Genomic DNA, 22,657 nt, shown 5'->3' on the forward strand with positions numbered 1-22,657 from the left:
TGCTCACACAACCATCTGGTGTATCAGCTTGTCCTTCCAGTTCTGTACCAGAGATGGCATTTTGCTACTGGTGATCTCAGTACCTGTAGCTCAAGTGTAGCTGTTCATGTGGTGGATTGTGCTTTAAAACTGCAGTGTTTCAGCAAGTTGTAAATCTGTCGCAGTACAGTGCGGTTAGTTTTGACTCTTCAGAGGTGTAAGTGTTGGTCCATCTTCTGTTCCAGTTGATTAGCATGTATGCTACTGTTGCTTTTAGTCAGTAAGCTTGAATCATTTTAGATCAGATACATAATGGATTAAGGAAAACAGTGGGGTCAGCCACTAGGAAACCTGGCAATGACTGCAGTGTGATTGTGCAAATTGCACAGTGTTTTCACTGGTGTCTTCATTGCTAGTAATACAGGATGGCAGGGAGCGTGGAAGGCTAGGTTGTAGAAGTTTCAGATAACGTTCTTTAGCAGTGAGTTCTGGCAAAGATGTTATACTGTAAGCTACAGTGGAATATATATAGTGCTATAGAAGTGCAGCAAATTTAGCCACCTGTAAGATAGCCAGTGGCCTGTGGCAGAGCAGAATGGTGGACTGAGGGCAATTATACCTTAAACTGCTGCAGCTCAATCTGCCAACATTCGTCTCTGATGCATAAATCACATCTTCTTGACAGGCATGTTGGCACTAGAACTATTAGGCTCATCTAATATCCACGTAGTCAGCTTAAATGCATTCCTTTAACAGTTCTGGTGGTTCCTAGGTCTGTCTTACTGAAAAACAGTGTAGCAGAAACACCAGGCTCCAAGCCTTGACATTTCTACATGCTTCTTAGCTATTTATTTCTTATCTCAGTGTTGTTAAATCACCAAAAATGGCAGGTAAACTCTCCCCCTGTTTTCAAGGGAAAAAAAAAATGGAAATGCATTTGTGAGAGTTGCATAGTTTGGGTTATTGGTGTGACGCTTTTGTAGTTGTCAACAGGATAGGAACCTCCAGCAAAAGTCAGAATGCTGGGATTTGATGGTTATATCCAGCAAACATGTTTTCAGAGTCTCTTTCAAATCCCACACTTGCATTAGATATAGGCTCTAACAATAAAAAGGATAATTACATAGACTCCCTTGCTTCAAGGACAGATGCATTTTGCCAGTCATAATAAAATTTTTTTTCTGAGACTTTCCTCCCCTGGTGCCACTTACAAGCCCTGTATTTAGACATCCTGCACAATAGCAGAGCTCTGCATATAGTGTTGCTCTTATTATTGCACTGTGCTGTGTCATCACTGAACAAATTTTATCGTCAAAGTGAGATCCCTAGCCATCTCAGAAGTGTTGTAGGAGTTTTTCATGGACAATGTTACGTGTGCTGACACTTAAAATGTATGTGATGACAAAGGAAAAGTATTTCAGTGGCTGGCTTAATTTTATGTTAAAACAGGCATCAATACTTTCAATTTTGTCTTTACTTAGAAGGGTAAGGGTTCCTTTATGAACCTTTGGAGTATATAGATACTTTGGAGTGCCTATGGAGTACGAACGTGCTGGCAGGCAGAAATACATTTTAGTTACATAGACAAGTTTGAATCATGCAGTCACCTCTCCTCAGAAATAGCCAGCTTTATGTTGTTAGATGCTGAACTATCTACACAGGAAAGCTAGTTGTCTGTAAACTCTGTGCTTACTGTATGTAACTGTCTGGTATTAATGCACCATGTTACCGGTCTTAATATGCATTAAACGTAAGATGGTTTATTCCATTGAAAGTGGAGCAAACTCCACTAGACACAGTTTAGAGAAAGCTTTTCAAAAGTAGTTAGCTGTCCCCCAAAGGCAGGTTGAGCTTATGCTTATATGTGCTAGCAGGGAGCCTGTCAGGTAGTAGTTAGCTTTGCAAGTTCACACTTTGTGCTTACTGCTCACAGCCTTCCCTATGTAGACTATCACAAAATCCTTAGGTTTTCTAGGTAACTTTGGAGAGATTTGTCTTTCTCAAAAGAATTTTATTTGATATCCAAACATGCTAAGAAATTGAAACGACCCTTTAAAGCACTATAATTTCTGTATCCATGTCTTAGAGTTGTTGCCATTTGTGAAAAAGTTACATGAGATGTCTGTAAAGTTCACAGAAGTCCCTCTAATCATAAGCACATGATTATTGAATGTTTTGGTTTGTACTCTTAACTGCTGTTTTCTGTACTGAACTGTGTTTACAGTTCTTTTAGTTGAAATGTTATCTGGTGTCAGAAGTCTTGTTGAGTTTTTTACCATCTCAATATATTTTATTTGGGATTATATAGAAAATTGGTTGTTTTGAGCATTACCCTTTTTGATGTTAAAAAGTGCTAAAAGCATGTTTATATCCTTCTTTCACTGCACCCACATAAATCAGTTACATGCAAAAAAGCTGCATCTGTTACTGTGATTGAGAGTTACTAGTTTCTAATGTACTGGGATTTGATGACTAATACTGATCATGGTATAGCAGTCTGTAGATATCGGTTACAAAGATAAATTTCCTAGAAGAGAAGAAAAAAAACTATAAGGAGCTTGTTTTTGCAAAATCATAGAGCGGTTTGAGTTGGAAAGGACCTTGAAAGACCATCTCGTTCCAACCCCCCTGCCATGGGCAGGGACACCTTCCAGGTTGCTACGAGCCCCATCCAACTTGGCCTTGGACACTGCCAGGGAGGGGGCAGCCACAGCTTCTCTGGGCAGCCTGTGCCAGTGTCTCACCACCCTCACAGGAAAGAATTTCTTCCCAATATCTAATCCAAATCTCCCCTCTTCCAGTTTGAAACTGTTACCCCTCGTCCTATCACCACACTCCCTGACCAAGAGTCCCTCCCCACCTTCCCTGCAGGCCCCCTTTAAGCACTGGAAGGCCACTATAAGGTCTCCCCGGAGCCTCCCCTTCTCCAGGCAGAACAACCCCAACTCTCTCAGCCTGTCCTCATAGGGGAGGTGCTCCAGCCCCCTGGTCATCTTCATGACCCCTCCTCTGGACCCTCTCGAGCAGGTCCATGTCTTTCCTGTACTGAGGATCCCAAAGCTGGACACAGCACTCCGAGTGGGGTCTCATCAGAACAGAGGGGTAGAATCCCCTCCCTGGACCTGCAGGCCACGCTTCTCCTGACGCAGCCCAGGATGCAATCGGCTTTCTGGGCTGTGAGCACACACTGCCGGCTCATATTCAGTTTTTCATCCACCAGAACCCCCAAGTCCTTCTCTGCAGGGCTGCTCTCAATGTTTTGTCATCTTTAAATGTTAAGTCTTAGATTGTAATGTTAATTTTCAAGCGAAGTTTCTACACCTGTTATATTCATGAAAATTAGGAGTTTTAATAGTTTTTTTTAAATTGGGATCATGTATGTGTTCTTGCTGGTAGAAGTATAAAAATAAGTTTGCTGTCTGGTGTTAGGATGAGTGCATTGCAAATACACATGAAAGAAACTGGTAGGCTTAAAGTTCTTTCTTTGTCTTCAGAATTTGCTTAGCAGAAATTTGCATGCAGATTTCTTGAGAGAGTAATGGGAAGTGTATTCCTCTAGTCAACTGTTGCATTTTGACTGCTTTAGTATCGTGTTTATCGAGTTCTTCATAGACAAGATCTGCAGTTTGTGTTCAGTAGCAAAACGTTGAGCATTTTTACTACAAAAATCCTAAACCAGCTTTTAATACAAGTCTTGTGCTTATTGACAGAGGTAGTACTGCTAGTGGTGCTCAGTTTCTGGAGTAAAGGGAGGATAATAAAGATACTTTTCTGTCTTTATCGTACTTTAAAAACCGCGGCTTCGATATAGCAAAAGAAATTTAAAAAACTTTGTTGTGCGTGGCACAGAAGTGTCTGCAGGGGCTTTTCTAAGCAAACGTAAACCCTGCTGCAGGCAGGTGCAAGGCTGCTGCTTCTCTGCCTGGAGCTGAAAGCCAGCACGGAGGTGCTGCGGTGTATCCCTGGCCCAGGCGCGTGTGCCGGCAGCGGGCTTCTCTGCAGTCGCAGGCATGGCTGAGCATGGCCGAGTGTTGGTGACCGAGTTCATACCTGCACCTTGTCTAAGGAGAGGCGGAGCAAATCTGCCTGCCAGAGACTACTGACAGACTCCAACTCGAACTTGTGAATTTAGTGCGGAAGGGACGAGTTTTAAGCGCCGCCAGGACCTGTAGATCTTTGGCGTGACCTGCATGTCAGGTTTACTTTTCGCTTGGCCAGATACAGCCACTGTGCTTTCTTTAGATTACTCGCTGGGATGATGCCAAGTTCTGCTTTAGATGGTTCATAAAAGTTTCTAACAGTATTTTTATAATATAATTATGAAATATTGACCCTCTAAAAAGTACTTCCTAACGTGGCGATCAGGTTTCTTGTCTTTTTCTACAGTGTTTCACTTGGGTTCATATAGTCCTTGTTTTTCCCCAGGCTCACATAGTCATTGCACAGGGAAGGTAAGCTAATACTTTGCCCCACGTAGTTCGTAGGCAGCTTAAAAAGTGTTAGATGCGACTTTTACTTTCTTTCTTACTGAGTAGACATTGAAAGCTCCCTCTTCAGCCTGTCTGCACCTTAATTCAGAAAGGCAGAGGACTTAGCAGCTGGATAATAAAGAAAGATGAACAATGGGAAAAGTGGAGGAGAGACTTTTTTTTTTAGCAACTTGGGGGTCAAGAAATGGTTCAGTCTGGGCTGGGACTACTTTTGCAGATTTTAGAGACAGGATCTCTCCTTGTTAAACTATGCTTGTTGGGAAGCATCTATGTGTGTCTTCTCATAATAAGTGATTCTGGAAAATTTTGTGAGACTGACAACTAAGTAACAATTGCAACGTTTTTAGGGTAAGCCTGAAGTGTAAAGGCGGTCAGACAGACAATTTCCCCTATGTGAAAATTCTGTTGTGCTCATTATTACTGTTCCTGACCTGTGCTGGGGCTGGTTTCCTGTTAGGGAAAAGGTCCTGTCAACATGTTTTTTTCATACTAATAGAAATAGTAACTCTGTATAATATAACCAATATATAATATAAATATTTTTTTTTCTGCCATGCTTATATGTTTTACAGTTCACATGCATAAATTTGAGGACAAAGCTATCACAACCATATACTAGCTAGTATAGTTGATTAGCCCTTGCTTTGTTTTAAAATGTGTAGAGTTTGGAGGTATGCATGCACACACGCACATGACAGCTCAGGAGCAGAGCTCTGGGAAGAACATCCCTGTCACAGATAGTGTGTGAATGATTAACATAGGAAAAAATGTCTAGAGGGGAGAATACTGAAAGATACTCTGATGAAAGCCCTGTTTATTTGTAAATTAAATCAACCTTTATACATAGTGGAATAGAAGATGTTTACATACTAATTTATGAGATACTGTGAACTTCAGTACTGCATGTTAACCATTATTTTAACACAGTGTAAAGTAGTGAAAAAAAACCCAAACAATTGAAAATACTTCCCATAGTACTGATTATATTTGGGCGCTACCTCTGTAAGTGATGTCTTGAAGTACAAAATTGAATTTGTGACCAAAAGTATTGATTTTTAGAATTACTGTAAAAATTGCAGAAAAGCTATCCACAATAGAAAACCTGAAATTAATTATTTGATTTTTTTTTTTTTCCCCAAGCATTCGTGCTAGAATAAACTTCATGCACAGGGAGAGGGGAGTTGTCTGTTAGGGTTAGTTTTTATATATTGGAGGGAGACTGGATTGGGCCTTAAATGTATTAATATTTGCCAGTTGTTACATACATAGCCTTATTTCGTTTGATATGTTCAGAAAGGCATTCTGGCTTAATCTCTAATGTGGATGATTATATTCTGTTATCTTCTGGCATATTCTTCCTGCTATCTGGCAATACTTACATGATACAGTGTGTTGCCCTGTTGTCCTGATGGTATTCTCTAGGGGAAAAAAGGCATTTTGGCAGGCAGGAACAGGTGGATGTAACTTGCTTTTTTATAGCTGGAGCTCTGGATTCATCATTTTTATTTGCTGCCTCATTATTCTGTATTTGGCTCTATTTACTATATGCTTACTTCAAAACCAGAGTGTTTATGTTACTGGTAAGTCCTCAGAAGTCTTATTTGGGGTTTTTTTTTGGTTTTTTGGTTGTTTTGTTTTGTTTTTTTTTTTAAATAATTACAGATTTTTTAAAAAAAAATCTTTTCTAAGAGAAGCCATTTTTTATATCCTTTAGACCCTATGGTTTTGTTTGTGCTTAGAGCACAGAAGACCTTAAATTATTAGCAGTTTGGGATTAAGTAATACACAAGAGTCAATTCACAGTGTAAATATGATTGACCTACTACAGGTTAGTGAACTACAGTATAATAAAGTTCCTCATCTCACAGGAGGGATTTTACCTGGAAGCAACATGGTAATACTAACCACCAAAAACTGACTTGTTAGTTAATGTTGCTAGGATTTTGCTTACTGCTTAAGAACAAAGGAACATCAGAGATAATGGAAGTTTGGTGTATTTTAAGGTAAGAGCAATTATTAGAAGAGGGTTCAGAAATGATGCGTTGCAGTAAAATAAAAATGGAAGTAGTCAGGCAACAACAACTGCTGGGAGATTGTAATTTTGCTTTATGTAAACAAATGTCATCTTAATGAGGGCTGCTCAAGTGAAGCCATTGGATGAAGGGAGATGCTTTATATCATAAAATGCAAAACACATGCCAAATAGAAAACTCCATTTGATTCTTTTTTTATTATATGTGAATAGGTTGTCTTGTCTGTAGGAACGGACTCGGTAAATGTTTTGTTTTGCTAAAGACTAAAGTGAGTGCTTAAGTAAGGCAAGATCGTTGCAGAGGCTGAAAAGTTTCTCTATATCCATCTTCCTTGGTGAGAATGTTGAGGAAATTTAAGAGAGACCTGTTCTATTCATGCGTTGAAATGAGGTTGTTTAGGAGGCGGAGAAGGGGTCAAACAGAAGGTGCTGGCATAGCAATTGATACTTCTACAAGAGCTTCCCTTGAAAGTTTAGACAATGTTCATTTAAAAGCTACAAGGAATTTAGAAATTCAGAAGCTGAGCTATTGACTAAAATATGCAAATCTCGTTAAGATGCTGTTCTGCAGAACAGTAGAGTAACAAATGTGCTCATCCTGTTAAATTGCTGTTGGAGTGTAGGAATGAAAGAGGATGGAGGTGATTCTGGGAAGTGTAAGTGTGATTTGGTTAGTCTTCCCTGCCAATAAAACTGATTGCAACAGTAAATTTTAAAGTGGTTATAAAACAACTAAAATACTACGTTTGGTAAACTGTCTACGTGGTAAACTAAATTTTTTTAAGCCTCTGAGCAAAATAGCAGATAAAAGAGTGTACTATTAAATTAATTATCGTTCCTTAGATTCCTAGAGAAAATCCCCTGTTGAGGTCATAAAAAAAAAAAATCAAAACCACCAAGTAATTTTGAGCATAAGTGAAAACCGTGTGATTAAAAGAAGAAAATATGTTAGGAATAGCTGCTCTGAGTTTGTTATTAGAAAAGTTAATACGTGGGGGGAAAAAGAAGAGTGTGGTGCTTTGTCTGGTTGTGTATCAGGTCTCCTTAAAAAGACTTACCAAAAGCTGTTTTCTCTGCTCTTAGAAATGTAAGTATCTTTTCCCTGTGAGCAATCCTTCTGAAAGGAGAGTTAATGAAACATTGTCACAAGACTTGAGATTTAACACTCTAGCTGTTTATTTCTACTGAACTGAAACCAGCTGATCTCTAGCCCTGTGTTTTAACTGGTGCATGTAATTTACATGCCGGTGGAGTGATGTTAAAAATCGAGTATCTGTCTCAGTTCACGGGGTCCATCACTTGCCCTTTCTAAAACTTATGTGAAGTCAAGTCCTTCCTTTAAGCAGTATAGAGAAATTCCTGAGTTGACGTGTTTTGTTTCTCATCAAAGAAGTAAGAAATAGCATAGTTGTTATTTTTCTAATCATTATTTATTGAAGCGTGTTCACAGCCTTGAAAGAACAGGCAAAGCTCCAAAGAAAACTTTTGTTTGATAATGACTTGGAGAAGTCCGTGCAAGAGGTCTTCAAACAATTCTGAAGAGGCCAGCTGGATAACTGGGCAACTTCATGTCAGCTGAAAGTTGCTGTTGTCATTTTTACAGTGATATATGGAAAGACTAATGTGAAAACCCTAAGGCGTTTCTGAACTTGAAAGCTTTACCAATTTGGCTTAATTGGGGAAGGCAAATGAGAGGTGTAGGCTTGATGGTAATGTGTAGTAAAAGGGGCTAACATGCCTTTTTATAGTTCTTTTTGCTTGGTATTCAAAGAGGAAGAGTAGAGAGCAATCCATGGAGTGAAGTAAGTAACAGGAGATGAGGAGAGATTCCTCTCAAGGGACCTTGAAAAATGATAAAATTACAGGATGGCAAACAGAAGATGGTCTGGGCTAAACAGTCTGGAAAAGGGTCAGACAAATGGCCAGCAAGTACACAAGTGTAGGAAATAATCTTCATGAAGAGAAGTGGGAAAAGCAGTGCAGAGGCTGAAGTGGACAAACATCTCATTGTTCTCTGAGCTCTGTGTTGAAGCCTGGGGCAGAAGCAAACTTGGACTGATCTTTGTGAAAGTGCTGCTCCCTGGCAATTGAGCCCAGAATTCTATTAGGGAATCGCTGGTTTGGGAACTCTGCAGTCAGAGGCAAAGAGCCTCTGTCTATTTGAGCGGGGGAGTACTTGGTGGAGAAAGGAGCTGGATTAAGTTTGTGTTTTGTTCTTAAAAACAAAATCAGCAAAAGCAATTCTTGTTTTATTGGGAAGTTTCTTTGTCTGTAAGCAAAGGACTTTTTCGGATTGGAGGCAAATTTGTTCAGTTGCTCTAAAGGCACGTTACTGCTGGCAAGTGAACTTCAGCATAGCAAAAGTTTTGAGAATAAATTTGAAATATTGTGATTTCAGAAGCTAAACCCTGCTTAGAGTAAGACATTCTGTTTTGATTCAAAAGGAAAATACAGAAATCTGCAGATGGGAAGCAGAATTATCTGGGAGTAAAAAAATCGTAGGAAAGATTTGTAGTTTAGGGGGAGGGCAAGCATGTGAAAAAGTTTGGTACCACTTGTTGTAGTGCTTTTCTTACATAAGTCATTAATGTGATTCTATTTGTCTTGCAGACAAGATGAACAAGGTGATTAGCAAATGAAATAGAAAGGAAAGATGTAAAAGGCATTAAGGAACGAAAACCAAGAACATTACTTCTTACATAACATATCATTAACCTATGAAATCCACAGCCAACCTGTACTATTGAAGTCAAAACCAGAACAGAAATCAAAAATTATTAGAAATACATTTGCATAATGAGAAAATCCACAATGCTTTTGTAGGATTTTCTGTAGGTTTAAAAAGAAAGATCTCTGGGAGTATTGCCAGCTAGTACCTGGTTGTGAAAGGCTGGGGTGGAGAATTGCATGATAAACAGGTTCTATAATTATCTGGCATTATTTGCATTTAAGCACAGTGTAAGCTTGACTTGACTTCTTTATATTCCCCTTTGAAACCTCGTCTCTGCTGGCTATAGAGGGAGCTCGGGGAGGTGAGCCTCAGAGAGCCCGAGTTAGGCTTCGTGAGTAACCGCCTCCTTCCCAGGGTGGTGGGTGTTGACAGATATTTTTCTGTGTTTTTATAAAAACTTGCAGTATGAAAGCAACTAATTGTATCCACTAATTGTTAGGGCTGGATATTTCTGTTTTGAATCAGGACTAGGTCAAGTTAAGTACTGTGCGTCCCAGTGCTTCAACTGATTCCTTCTCCAGGCACATTTTTTAAATGTTTTGTTCGTTCTTCTTTGTAGATTAATTAATTGTGATAGATTTGGAATAGAGGATCACATAAATCCACAGCTCCTTATATTCATGTTAAATGTGATTTTTGTTTGGGGAAGAGAGAGTGTTAATTTTGTTCTTCAGAATAACTGTAATCTCTTGAGTGGTAAAACCTTGTTAATTCTCATGCAGCTAATCCTCAAATAATAATTCACTTACAGACTGACTTCACAACAAAAATAAATGCTTAAATGCAAATGGTTGTTACTTACTGTGTTTTGGCTTGTAAAGTGTACCTAAAATCCAAATGTATAGATAACAGGAAATTGTTTAGGAACTTTTCATAATCATCAAAAGTCACAGTCTCCCAGTTAAAAACAAAAAAGGCAAATATTTTTAAAAGTACTGAAGCTTAGCATTCTGGAAAACTCAGAAATTAAGTTTGGAAGAGGAAAACTAGCCAAGAATGAAAAAGAAGAAACACAAAACCCACAAAAATCACTGCATAGAGCTGTTAGAATAGTCAACAGAGGCAAGAGAATTCAGTAAATATTTTTGGTTTGCGCTTGGGAAAAAGGCAGGTATGGTGTTCACATCATGGGACATACGATAACACACTCTGTTTTCAAAATAATTCAGGAGAAGGTAAAACAGCAGTTATGCTTAAATTTGGCATTTTTAAGTCAGAGGCCCAGATAACATCCACGAGCTGTGAAAGAGTAGGCCAGAGAACTGTGGTTTATCATTTGTACAGATTTTTCTTATAGTTCTTGGAAAACAGAACAAGTTCCAGAGGACTTGAAAAGCACTGTGGAACTACTTTCTGAGAGATAGACTTAATCACCTCAGTCTGACATCAGGCTTGAGCAAAATGGTAAAACTACTGAGATGATTAATTTAATCAATGTAAAGGATAGTAGTTAATGATAATGATTCCTGGTTCTCAGAAAATAAGTTTTATCATGTTAACTTTAGTATTTTTTATGTAGTTGAGAGTTTGTATAATAAAACAGAGTTAAAATGAATGCAGCTGTGTAACAGTTGGCTTTAAATTTGCATGGTATCTTTTTTTAGTCAACTAGGATGACGCAAAGTCAGTACAGTAACTATGAAGCGTGTAGCAAATACCTTCATGAGTTTTGTGTAATTGTAAATGTTTCAGTGATGTTACCTTGGGATCAGATTTTGGACATGTTTCATTTAGTTTTTGATAGTGACGTAGGGCTCTGACAGGGGAGTCTCTAAGGCCAGAGCAGCTGGGATCCATCTTCCCATGGGGCAGGGGCGTCCCAGCTGCATAGCAAGCTTCTGGGTTGTCCATGCAGTGCAAATAGTACCCCCAAGGGCAGAAGTGTGGTAGACAGATGAAGGTATCATCTTGGGCTAAGCCGTCAATCTCCATGTGTCAAAAAATTCCCTAGATAACAAATTACTTGTGGTGGTCGTTGCTAAAAGCACAGACTGGTGAGTGCTGTATATCGAAGAGGACAGGCACCTGTTGTGAAGCGAACTGGGTCATACCTCTGCTTCTGGCTAACTGTGTGTTTTGGTACGGACAGGGAGGAAGTTTTTCTCTAAGACTGAAGGCTGTAAACTGTTTTTAGAATGTGTGGCAATGTATCCTAGAAAGCAGTAAAATGGAAAAAAGGGGTGTTTTAATGATGATTGATTATTCAAGAGAACCCTTAATTACATGAAATCCAGGCACCTATTTCATCCGTTGTGGTTGGGTGTCACTCATAAGCATGGCAGCTTGAGTTTGGCCCTCAGGGTAAGGCAGTTGCACGAGTAGTTGCGGTGTTTACCCATTGAGCAAATTGCAGTGGACTAAGAGCTTCAGCTTTGGCTCAGGACAGTGCTGCCCATCAGTGTGCACCCCTGTCCGTACTTTTCTGAGGCAGACAGCTGCTCCTGCCTTCTCTTCCCACTCTGTGGGAATAAAGGGTGTTCTGCCTGCACTGTCTATGAAAAGCCAGTTCCCTCAGGAAAATTGATTTAAATGAATGAAGCCTGTCCTTCTCTTCATTCCTCCAGCACAGCATTGTAGGTAACTGTTTGGGTATCCAGTTTATTTTCAGGGCCTAAATCAGGCTTGTTTTTTTCTTAGGCGTTGCATCTGTTGCCTCTTTCAGCCAGTATGAAATCTTCTCACAAAAAGTGTACTATTTAAATAGATCTGTGTGAGATTTTTCTCGTGGTTGCTGTGGTCAAAAAGGGTCTTTCATTTTGCTTGCACTGGCCGTAGTTCTGTATTTCCAGAGCTGGAGGGGCTGGCAGTGGATACTCACTCACACCGATTCATTTCAGGTGCTGGTGGCAAATCTTTTTAGTGGCTTTTTTTGTAATTTCTGTTGCTCTGTTTTGCATGCTATCAGTTATAGTATTATTCTTTAATAGCTCTCCTGCATTGTTATTAATAGTAACTTATTCATAATAAAACAAAAAAAAAGGTGACAGAGTGAAACGAGTCTGTTGAAGACAACTTTAAATATTCTGCCCATCTGTTTCCTGTGCCACTTGAATTACGAGCATTTTCCTGTCTCAGCTTTGCTTTTCTTTGGCCCCTTTCCTCTTTAAATTTCCACACAGGGTTTTAGTAACTTAATAGGAAACTGCGGCATCCATTCAGTAGTATCAGCTTCAAGTGCTGGGTTTATGAGATATCTCTGTTCATCTGATCTTTTTCTCTGTACTGTCTGCTTTCTCCTCTTATCTCCTTTCCCTTTTCAGACCTGTAGTCTCTCTAAGCATACAGGACTTTCTCCCTTCTCTATTGCCCCCCTTCCCTGAAGACGCACATACCCTGGCTTTACTGAGCTTTCACTGTGGTGATTATATTGTTGTGACTACAGTAGCTTAAGTCACGCTAGTTCTGAGCAATGTCCCTTTTTCTTCAGGTTCAGTCTTTATTATCTTCCTTGCCTCAGAAATTGCCTGAGAACCGTTTATCAATGCAAACTGGATTTTGTCAAAGTTCTCTTTGATTTTTAACACTATGCATTTGCTTTTCTTGGTTTTATTTTCCAGTTTGGTAATGCAGAGGTTGTAGTTATGTCTAATACCTGCTATATTCAGGTTACAGTTTCACTTTGTATAGATGGTCTGAATCTCAGATTCATACAACCGTGGTCGATTAATTTCCTTGGGTGATGGTGATTTGCCGTGGTTTTCTCTATGGTTTTTTTTTTGGGGGGGTGGGGGTGAGGTGCGTGGGGTGGAATAGGGTCTTTGGAGGAACTACACCAGACATTAAGCATTGGTCAGTGAGTTTTCTGCCAAGTTGGATGATGCCTAATCAAACCCTCTGCATTGCTCTTTCAATTTCTGTGAAGTTGCCATCTATTCTGGCATTAGACTCACCTAGCAGAAGGAGTAAGGTGTGTTTGGTATTTTGACAAGTGTGCTTTGGAGGCAGTTGTTAAATATGTCTCCATCTGTGTTGCTCTGATCTTCTGTCAGAGGAGAGCAATGTATGAGTTACAAAGCTGGCATAAGTTCTGAACTGAAGGACTGACTTCCTTGTCATGATGAGCACCAGGATGCTCATCTTTGCTGCAGCCTGTGGTACATGGGATGTTTGCTCACGTTCTTTAAAGTGTTTCTCATAACAGTCAGTCTAATCTGATCTCAAGCCCCAAGTCCATCTTACTCGTGGTTTGTGGTAGCTTGATTTGAAGCAGTGCTCTCACATGCCAGCATCCAGCTCTACGATATTTCTCAGTGCCAGTATCACAGTTTCTGTGTTTTAGAGACAAGCTTTATTGCTGGGAGTTTCATCAAATGTAAGTCAGCTGTGTTTTCTGCTGAAGGCTGTTGTTACTAGAGCAACTTTTTTGTAACTGCTGAGTTTTGTGAAGATATGTGACTAAATTACGCATTAGAAACATCCCATTTTGTGGGGTGTTGGGAGGTGCTAACAACAGCTAGTGAATCAAGTGAGGTTGGGAAGAAGGATTTGAAGTGTTCACGTGAAAGAATTTTGAAGTAGTTGGGTCATTTTTTGTAAACAAAAATTCAAGGGATGGTTTTGTTAATAAATACTTCCATGGTGATAATGACTGGAAATCGAATATAGACTAAGCTCAGCTTGCAGATTTTTCAGGTCATTCATTATAGGAAAAGTTAACACACATGCAGTGGGTTATCTATGTCTGGAAATCTTCAGAGAAAGGCTGCAAATACACTGAGAATTCTTGTTCAAAATGTATGAGCTTTATTTGCATCTTGAATAATGGTTTCTCCTTATACTTCATTGTTTTGCAGAAGAGATGACACTAATACGTATTTATTTTATTTGTCAAGTATTGACAGAGGCAGCTCTTCTTTCCTTTTAGGAATCTGGGTAAAAATGGCTTATCTAACAGTAGTATTCTATTGGATAAATGCCCACCTCCACGACCACCACCTCCACCGTACCCTCCCTTGCCAAAGGACAAGCTGAATCCACCTACGCCTAGTATTTATGTAAGTAAATCTAATGGTAGAAGTACATTGCCTGTCTTTTGTAATTGTTTGGATATCTGAATTACACAATGTAATTATTTTAAAGATGCTGAATATATTCATAGCTGAATTCTAATTACAGTGCTCTCCCAACTAGTGTATAAGTGGGAGAAATGCTAACCTAACAGAAAATTTTGAGGCTTAGTTTGATTCTTACAAGTACTTGTAAATTAAGATTTTCAGTAAAAGAGGAAAAACAGCTTCAGAATTTTTTTGTTTAGCTTTTAATACTCAAAATACTGGCAGAATAAGTTCATTAGATACAATGCACAATATTTCAAATATGTATGTACATTTTTTGCAAGTGACAGGTAAGGTATAAATGAGCAGGTAATTAAAACTGAACTCTCCTAACTATCTGCTTCAAAATACAGTTAAAAAAAATAATAATGAAGGCTGAGGTGATGTTAAAAACAAAATGTCATTAGGAAAAGGCAGGTTTTAGTTGCATAGTATTTTCTGACGCAAGCATTAAAAATTCCATTCTGAAAATAAAGTTTCATAATAGCTTTATGAAGAGTTTGAGCTAACTTTTTAGTAATAGAAGAATAAATAGGATGACCAATTCCTTGATAACAGAAGAATAAATTACAGTATGTCCGTACAGCCAGCATGAAAACCTCAAGTTAGATTTGGTCAGTTCAACCAGAAGTGGTTATCACTTTGATCTGATAGTACACAAGCAGTCTGCCTGAGAGCTAGATTAAGTTGGAAGCAATAGTACTTCCAGCTGTTCTCAGAGTGTTGCATCTGAATTCGTCTGCCTTATTAAGGGTTCATCACAGCTTTGTTGAGTCTGTACAAAGTCACCACGCTGCAGCACACTGTGTAGATGTACCAGCGTGGGTCCTGATATTTGGGAACTCTGTATTGTGTTTTATTTATTGAAAGAGATGTCTTCAACATTTTAAAAGATTCACAACAATTTAAAAAAAAAAAAAAAAAAAGAAGATGCGGGAGACTGTAGCATAATATTGAGGTCATAGGTGCGCAAAAGCGTAAGAAAAGCAAGTCAACCTTTCTAGTTAACATGGGATATACTGTGAGCATAGTCTTTTTAATTGTGTTGTTTCTTGTATACATTATCTGTAGAATTAGTTTTTTGGCGTCTGAAAAGAAAGTTAGTATATTATCTTGCTCTTCAGAGAATTCTGTAGATTTAGGGAATGAACAAGGCTACTGTCAGATAAAGAAATAAACTGCAGGAAACCTGAGTTGCAAAAGCTGAAGCAAACTGGGAATAATTCATGCCAAGCAATAAATTGCAGTAACAAATTAATTTCAGGAGTGAACCCACCTTTTAACATGGAATAGGTTGTATGATGTAGCTGTTCATTCCCCACAGTGCAGGGAAATGGAGAAAATTCCTGTCTTCTTTCTGTTGTTTCTCTTTTTTTATTATTATTATTCTTCTTTCTTATTTTACAATAAGGAGTCTAAATTCACCCAAGGTCTAATACCCGATTATAATTTTGCAGTTGGAAAATAAACGAGATGCTTTCTTTCCACCTTTACATCAATTTTGTACAAATCCAAACAACCCTGTTACTGTAATACGTGGCCTTGCTGGAGCGCTTAAATTAGGTAAGTTTACTTTATATGTTGGGGTTTTTTTACTTTGGAAAAAAAAAGTACCGTTTTTTTAAAAAGAAGTCTCTCAGTTCTTGGAAGTGGGTATTTTATTTCTGTAATACTGTGTTACTTGTGTATTCCAAGTAATTAGGGTAATGTGTCATTTCTCAGTTTGCTGCTGTGTCTAATCTTGATTATGTCCAAAAAAACCCAAACCCCAAAGTGCAGCAGATTTTGTTGAGCACAGAGAGAAGCTGAGCTGTGGATATGGGAGCTTGCAGATAGACTTTTTTTCCCTGTGAAAACTGTGGCTACACGTCTTTGTGCTTTAATGATCTATAATCTGACTGTGTACAACGTTTTGAACTCTACAGAGAGAAAACCTATCATTGCTCGTAGGAAATGTGTTACATGGTGGAAGTGCATTCATAAAACTCTGGTCTAAAAAATACATTATTGGTAATAGAACATTGTTTGCAGATTTGTTTATACAAGGCATGTAAAATGTTTCTTGGAAAACAGTCCATACGGTAGCTGCCAAGTTTTTTCTAAGCTTCTTCTGTTGTGTGCAGAAAAGCTTCTTGAGTGTTATTCATGGGTGTTAATAATTAACCTACAGGTGGGCTGTGTTAGGCTTGGGGGGCGGGGGGGATGTTTTAGTTTAAACCTTTAGATAGTGTTAAGTATGAATTTTCTTGAAACTTACTATTATGTTTTAACTGTCATTTATGAATTTTTATTTTCCTGTTTATTAGATCTAGGACTCTTCTCTACTAAGACATTGGTAGAAGCAAATAATGAACACATAGTAGAAGTAAGGACACAACTACTGCAGCCAGCAGATGAAAACTGGGACCCCACTGGAACAAAGAAAATCTGGCGTTGTGAAAGCAGTAGATCTCATACAACAATTGCTAAATATGCACAGTACCAGGCCTCCTCATTCCAGGAGTCTTTAAGGGTAAGTCCGTGGTTATTATTTAAGTTATAATTTACAAGCTGGATACTAACTCTGAAACCAATTAATAATGGCTATTGAAAACAAACAGAAGCTGTTAAGGAAAAGGAGACATTTCCATTAGTGTGGACAGCACAGGTAAGTTTACAAAATCTGTTTTGAATAGAGGGTCAGATAGTATATAGGGTGTTCCTAAATGCTTAATGTAAAACTTAATTTTCTTAATGTAAAACTCCTGGCTATTACATACTTTAAAAGCTCGTTAGCCTAAAATTTCATATAATAATAATGTCAAAATTAATATTAAAATATTTAGAGCTTAAGACACTTTTTTTTTTTCAAACTTGTATTGCTTCTGAGTTAAGTTGGATATGGCTTATTAGAAGTTCACACTCTTACTTGTCTTTTGGTGGGTTCCAAACATAAAAGTTTCTGTTTAGTTTAGAAATTTAGACATATATGGTTAAATGTTTGAAATGTTATTTTTTTGGTATTACTTTTTAATATTTTTGCTGAAGTAGTAAGCACGTCCTTGGAATTAGCTGTAGGTACTCCTTGGAGGCTTATGTTACCTGGTGTTATAAAAAGGCTAAGGTGGAACTAAGACAAAAAGATATTCTTTACCAGTTTATAAGAAAATAGGGGAAATACCAACGTGGAGAGCTGACAATTGATGTTTTCTCTGCCATTACACAGAAACAGCAATGGCTTCAGTAAGTAAGGAAAGAAAATTTCTAAATTTAAACGTTGTGCATTAGAGGAAAGTATTAGAAACGAAGAAATTACTCAGTAGTTGAAGAAAAGAGAAGGGAAGATACTCACAAGGTTTTGAGTGAGACTGATACAGGATGAGGAAAAGAAACAGGAATACCATTGTCAAGTGGGGAGCACTGAAGTCATCAAGAGCTTGGGACATAAATGGGATTTTTCTTCCTCTGCACTGGTAATAAATTTAAACAGGGTATCAACTGAAGTTTTCTGGTGCCCCTTGAACAGTTGCACCAGCATCGTATTCTTGTACATCATTCCAGAGGGGCTGGAGAACATCACTTCACTGGAACATTATATGTATACATGTTTAATAACGTACGTAATTGATCACATACCAGCTTGTCAGCAGGAAAGCCTCAGCTTTGGATTTGCACCAAGAAGTGAACTGCAGGATTTTCTGATTATTTTTTTTTCTGTTACAAATTGGTGTTAAAAATGCGATACACAAAATAATTTTCAGAATGATGATTTTCATTTTTCCCTTAGAAATCAGAAAGACCGTGTCCATGTGTCCTTTGCCTGACCTGTCCTTAGGTGACTTTTCACAGTGTTCAAATGAAAGCTTTGTTTCTTCTTTCTGCAGGCACAATCCTCTTGGCTTGCCCTAAGTGCGCATTTTTCTTTTATTCCTCTAGCAGCTATTACATTGCTTTTCTAACATGTCTTGCAGTGTTTGATAAATCCATCATCACTAGGTTCCTTTTTGTTTCTCTTTGTCCTTCGTTCAAAGGATGAATAAGAGATTCTCAGGTACATAGGGCACTTTGAGATTTAACAACAGTCCCATTCAAAGCCAGAGGTCTCTGGATAGCCTTCAGGCAATTCTTTCCTTTTTCTCATATTCTTTTTATGTCCATATACTCACCAAAAAAGAAGTCTTTAGAATAGGGTGTTATGCGCACTCTGCTAAAAAGATCAAATTACATCATTTAGTATTGGTTAGATTTTTTTTTTTTCCCCTAGTCATGGTCCTAGCTACTGCAGTGCTAAAATAGCATGGGGCTCTGAAAAATTAAAAAGATTTTATATAATGGATTTTATAAAATTAATTTTATAAATATTATTCATCCTAGTTTCATATCAGGATACCTGCTTGACTTTGAAGGAAAGTAAATGTTCTCGTCTGAAAAAGTTAATGGTATCCCTTAAGATTGGGTTCCAGTTTACCTGCATAATGAAGCAAACCAATATACTCATTTGCAACTGTAACGTAGGCTAGCAGAAGGGTTTACAGTGTAGACATTCTCTGTTGTCCTGGCCTGAGCTTCACTGAATTTGTAGTCATGAAGAATTTTTTGCAATGGCTTTTGACTGATAAAACAGTAATACTGGCATAAAATCTTAGATACAGATACTTTAAAGATTGTACCAGCATCTTGAAACAAATGCACTTATCTTTGTCAACATGTTACCACATTATACCTCTATATTTTATATATATTAACCAAAACATGTCCACAATTGGATTTTATAGGAGGAAAATGAGAAGAAGAGTCACCACAAGGACCACTCAGATAACGAATCCACATCATCTGATAAGTAAGTGCAGTATAACTGATAATTCTGTAGCTGGTTTTACGTGGGGTTTTTATATCATTCCCATTTTCACATTCACGTATTATATTTTTTGTATGTGCAGCTCTGGGAGGAGGAGAAGAGGACCTTTTAAAACAATCAAGTTTGGGACCAACATCGACCTGTCAGATGACAAAAAGTAAGTTGATTACAGTTTCTCCTGCTCACAGTGGTATTCTACAGTATGATACTCCTTTTGGAAAACGGATGCATTCTTCTTGGACATTAGTCAGTCTGTTGGTAAACCCAATTCCAGTTGTACACTCCATTTCCACAATGAAATTGTTACTTTTGGTGTTTAAACTCTTATGAGTCCTTCACGTGCTAAAATCTCTTTTCAGGCTTTTCTTTCCAATATCTGTTTTTGCAGAAATGAACTGAAACATCCATCAGAAACTGTTCTTTTTAGTCCTACTAACACATTCCCTTTTTTTCATTCTGAGGCTTTAAATTGTTTGCGTACACCTTTAACTACTTCTGACAATACCAAGTTTTCAGTCTTTGCACAGAAATTATAAGATTACAGGTCTTGTCTTTTTTTGTTTGACTGGATTTTTGTTATATGGTTTTCGTTTCCTTTTGATCCTACTGTCATCCTTTCTGTTTCCACTTTTTTGTAGCTCTTGTTTCCCTATCCAGGAACAGGGTTCAAAATGTATAGTAAAGACCAGACCAGTGCTTACCTCTGGATAAGTCCTGATACCTCTCCCAGAACCTCAAAAAAATATGGAATAATTTGAGTGTTCTTTAGACTACATATTGTGAGTAGATGAAGATAGCTCAGAAAAACATCAGAAAGTATTAGAAATACTCTGAAAGCATGGTTTTGTTGTCCAGTAATAATTTTTTATTTGATTTGATCTCTAGTTAGTATGTATTTCCATAAAAGATCCAGCATGTCTGGGCTATCAGACCTGCCAGCTGCAGTACAAAAAATGTGGTCTACCTTAGTCATTGGAGCAGAAGAAAGGGTTACAGCGTTTGAAACTGGGGAGTAAGGCCTGCTTAAGATGCTGAGGTCTTTTCTGGTATAGTCTCTGAAAGGTCAATGTGTGTATATATGTATGTGATTAGAGATTGTTATAAAATTGTAAGTATTTATGCTATTTTTTTTTCTAAAGAAAATTCTGTCTGTAGATACAAATTTGTTGCTAATAAACTAGCACTCTGAGCAAACCATTGGGAGAGAGACTTTAAATTAACCTGAGCATAACTAACCCGAGGCTCATGGCGGGTTGGGTTTTGATACTTGAAACGTCTTCTGGGATCCCAGGTAGATGCTAGATGTTCTAATCTGCAGTCTCAGCTTTTGCTACAAAATTATCTTTCCCCTCAACTAGCCTCTCACATTTTTGATTATATTTGGAAAAATTTTAAAATTGAAAGAGTAACACAGATACTTAGGTGACGTTACAGAGCTCCACACTTAAATTCTGGGATTTTTGAGTTTGAAGATCTGTGTTTTTCTTAATGCAAGTATTCAGTTCCGTAGCACAAGCACGTCATTAACTTCATTCTTGGTCACAGCAATTGTGTGCACAGGCTAGGGTGTGTTTAGACAGTCTTCTTGTTGTGTTGCAGCATCATATCGTTTGGCTCTTGAAAGCATGGTTAACAGTTTCTGACTGGCTGGCTTAGAGTGTGGGGAGAGCACATGTCTGTTTTCACTTGGAAAAGATGTACAGAGATGTAAATTGCAAGCAGTTTTTCTGGCAATATAGCAACAGACTGGCTAATTGTGAGAGTGAGTCCAGTCACCCTGGCTTTTAGCTCACCCTTGAAGGAAATTATCCTTTAAATTTCTGTTACTGTCAAGTTAAGGGTATTGCATTGTCTCAGCTTCCCTCTTAAGAGATGCTGTTATATCGCAGTAAATTGTCTGCTCCTTTACCTCCTATGCTAACAATTTTTTGGAAATGTTTGTATTTCCCAAGCTCTTCTAAGAGTTTTAGGGATTCACAGTTTGTTGATTTGCTATTTTGCTGCAGGTGGAAGTTGCAACTCCATGAACTGACAAAACTTCCTGCTTTTGTACGTGTGGTATCAGCAGGAAATCTTCTAAGCCATGTTGGTCATACCATCCTGGGCATGAACACAGTGCAGTTGTACATGAAGGTTCCAGGAAGCAGAACACCTGGTGAGTATAATCTTTTTGCATGAAAAAAATCAGGTTCTACTGCTGAGGTATTGATTTAACTGCGCTGCAGATTTTCCATATCTTACAGCATGCCTAAACATGATAAAATTGTACGTATTCAGTAGGTTTTTTAATTTCTTGTTTAACTGAACTCTGCGTGAGCAAAGTACTGAATTGCATTATAGTGGAAATTTCTGGATTTCTGCGGTGCTAGGTAATTACCATACTAACCTCTTGCATGTAGTACTGGATTCTTTAAGGGGAAAAAGAGGAGGGGTTAATATACTTGAACAGTATTTTTATTTTACATACCTTGAAAGTTTTTATAGGCTTCCAAAGTAGGTCTTGTGCAATCATAAAAATCAGTATACTTTACCTTTTTAGATTCTTTATTGTCTAAGGATAGGACTCAGCCCTGCATAATGAATAGTGCTGTGTTAGGGCACTGGACTGAGACTTGAGGGATTTGGACTAAATTTCAGGATCTGTTTTTTCTGAAGTACAACTTTAGAGAATTCCATTAGGGATTATGGCTCGGTTTTCCAGCTGTCAAAAGAAGATAAAATACTGGTATTTCTACATTGATTTTGAAAGCTCTTTGGGACATATTTTCTTACTACTTTCTATTCAGTGCCTGAAGTCATGAAGTTTTGCTCTTGACTGGGACTGTCAAGAGCTATCGTAAAACACAAAATCTAAGCTTTAGCATCTTGAAGCATTTATTTCTACAAAAAAGGAACTGCTGAAGTATTGGTCAGATTCACAAGATTAGTAGTTTCAGCTTTTCATTTTCCACAAACCAGTAAAAGCAGAATTCGCTTGTCGCTGGTAGCTTAATTGTGTTTCTTAACACTGTGAAGCACCAAAATAGGGTGTGTAAGTGTCATACAAAAATATGTATAAATACTTAAACTATAATGTAGGGTTTTTAGTAATTATAACTTTGCATTTTTAATGTTATTTCGATGGATCAGCCTTACATAAAGAGTGTTTCTTTTTCTCTAAATTACAGGTCATCAAGAAAATAACAACTTTTGTTCAGTAAATATAAATATTGGTCCAGGTGACTGTGAATGGTTTGTTGTCCCTGAAAGCTATTGGGGTGTCATGAATGACTTCTGTGAAAAGTAAGCTGGGCGTGCTGTTTTTCTCTGTTTCTGTCAAGTTCTCTGTGCCTTTCTCAGACCTAAGGGGGGAAATTACTGAGGATGTTGTAAGAGGACGTTATTTTACCGGTTTTCCATGTAGTCAGAAAAGTCTTTTTAAATAAGTCAAAATGCAAAATCTAGAATTTACACAAAATACGGCATTTGTACAGTGTACAGAAATTTGGATTGCCTGTGATAGCTTTGCTTTCTAAAATTAATGTTAGGTCTGTT

At 38.0% G+C, this 22,657-nt stretch overlaps 1 protein-coding gene across 10 annotated transcripts in view; it reads left to right on the top strand.

Moving 5' to 3' along the window:
• KDM6A (lysine demethylase 6A) overlaps positions 1-22,657 on the top strand; it is a 157,800-nt gene that overhangs the window by 122,808 nt on the left and 12,335 nt on the right. For all 10 annotated transcript variants that reach the window (XM_086477448.1, XM_086477463.1, XM_086477476.1 and 7 more), the window contains 7 exons: positions 14,097-14,226; positions 15,744-15,849; positions 16,593-16,798; positions 19,041-19,105; positions 19,206-19,280; positions 21,130-21,278; positions 22,291-22,405. In XM_086477448.1, the coding sequence (XP_086333574.1) occupies positions 14,097-14,226; positions 15,744-15,849; positions 16,593-16,798; positions 19,041-19,105; positions 19,206-19,280; positions 21,130-21,278; positions 22,291-22,405 (846 nt within the window). The remainder of the gene's footprint in view (positions 1-14,096; positions 14,227-15,743; positions 15,850-16,592; positions 16,799-19,040; positions 19,106-19,205; positions 19,281-21,129; positions 21,279-22,290; positions 22,406-22,657) is intronic.

Source organism: Leptosomus discolor, chromosome 1 (assembly GCF_034619465.1).
Source record: "Leptosomus discolor isolate bLepDis1 chromosome 1, bLepDis1.hap2, whole genome shotgun sequence".
NCBI classification, from domain to species: Eukaryota; Metazoa; Chordata; class Aves; order Leptosomiformes; family Leptosomidae; genus Leptosomus; species Leptosomus discolor.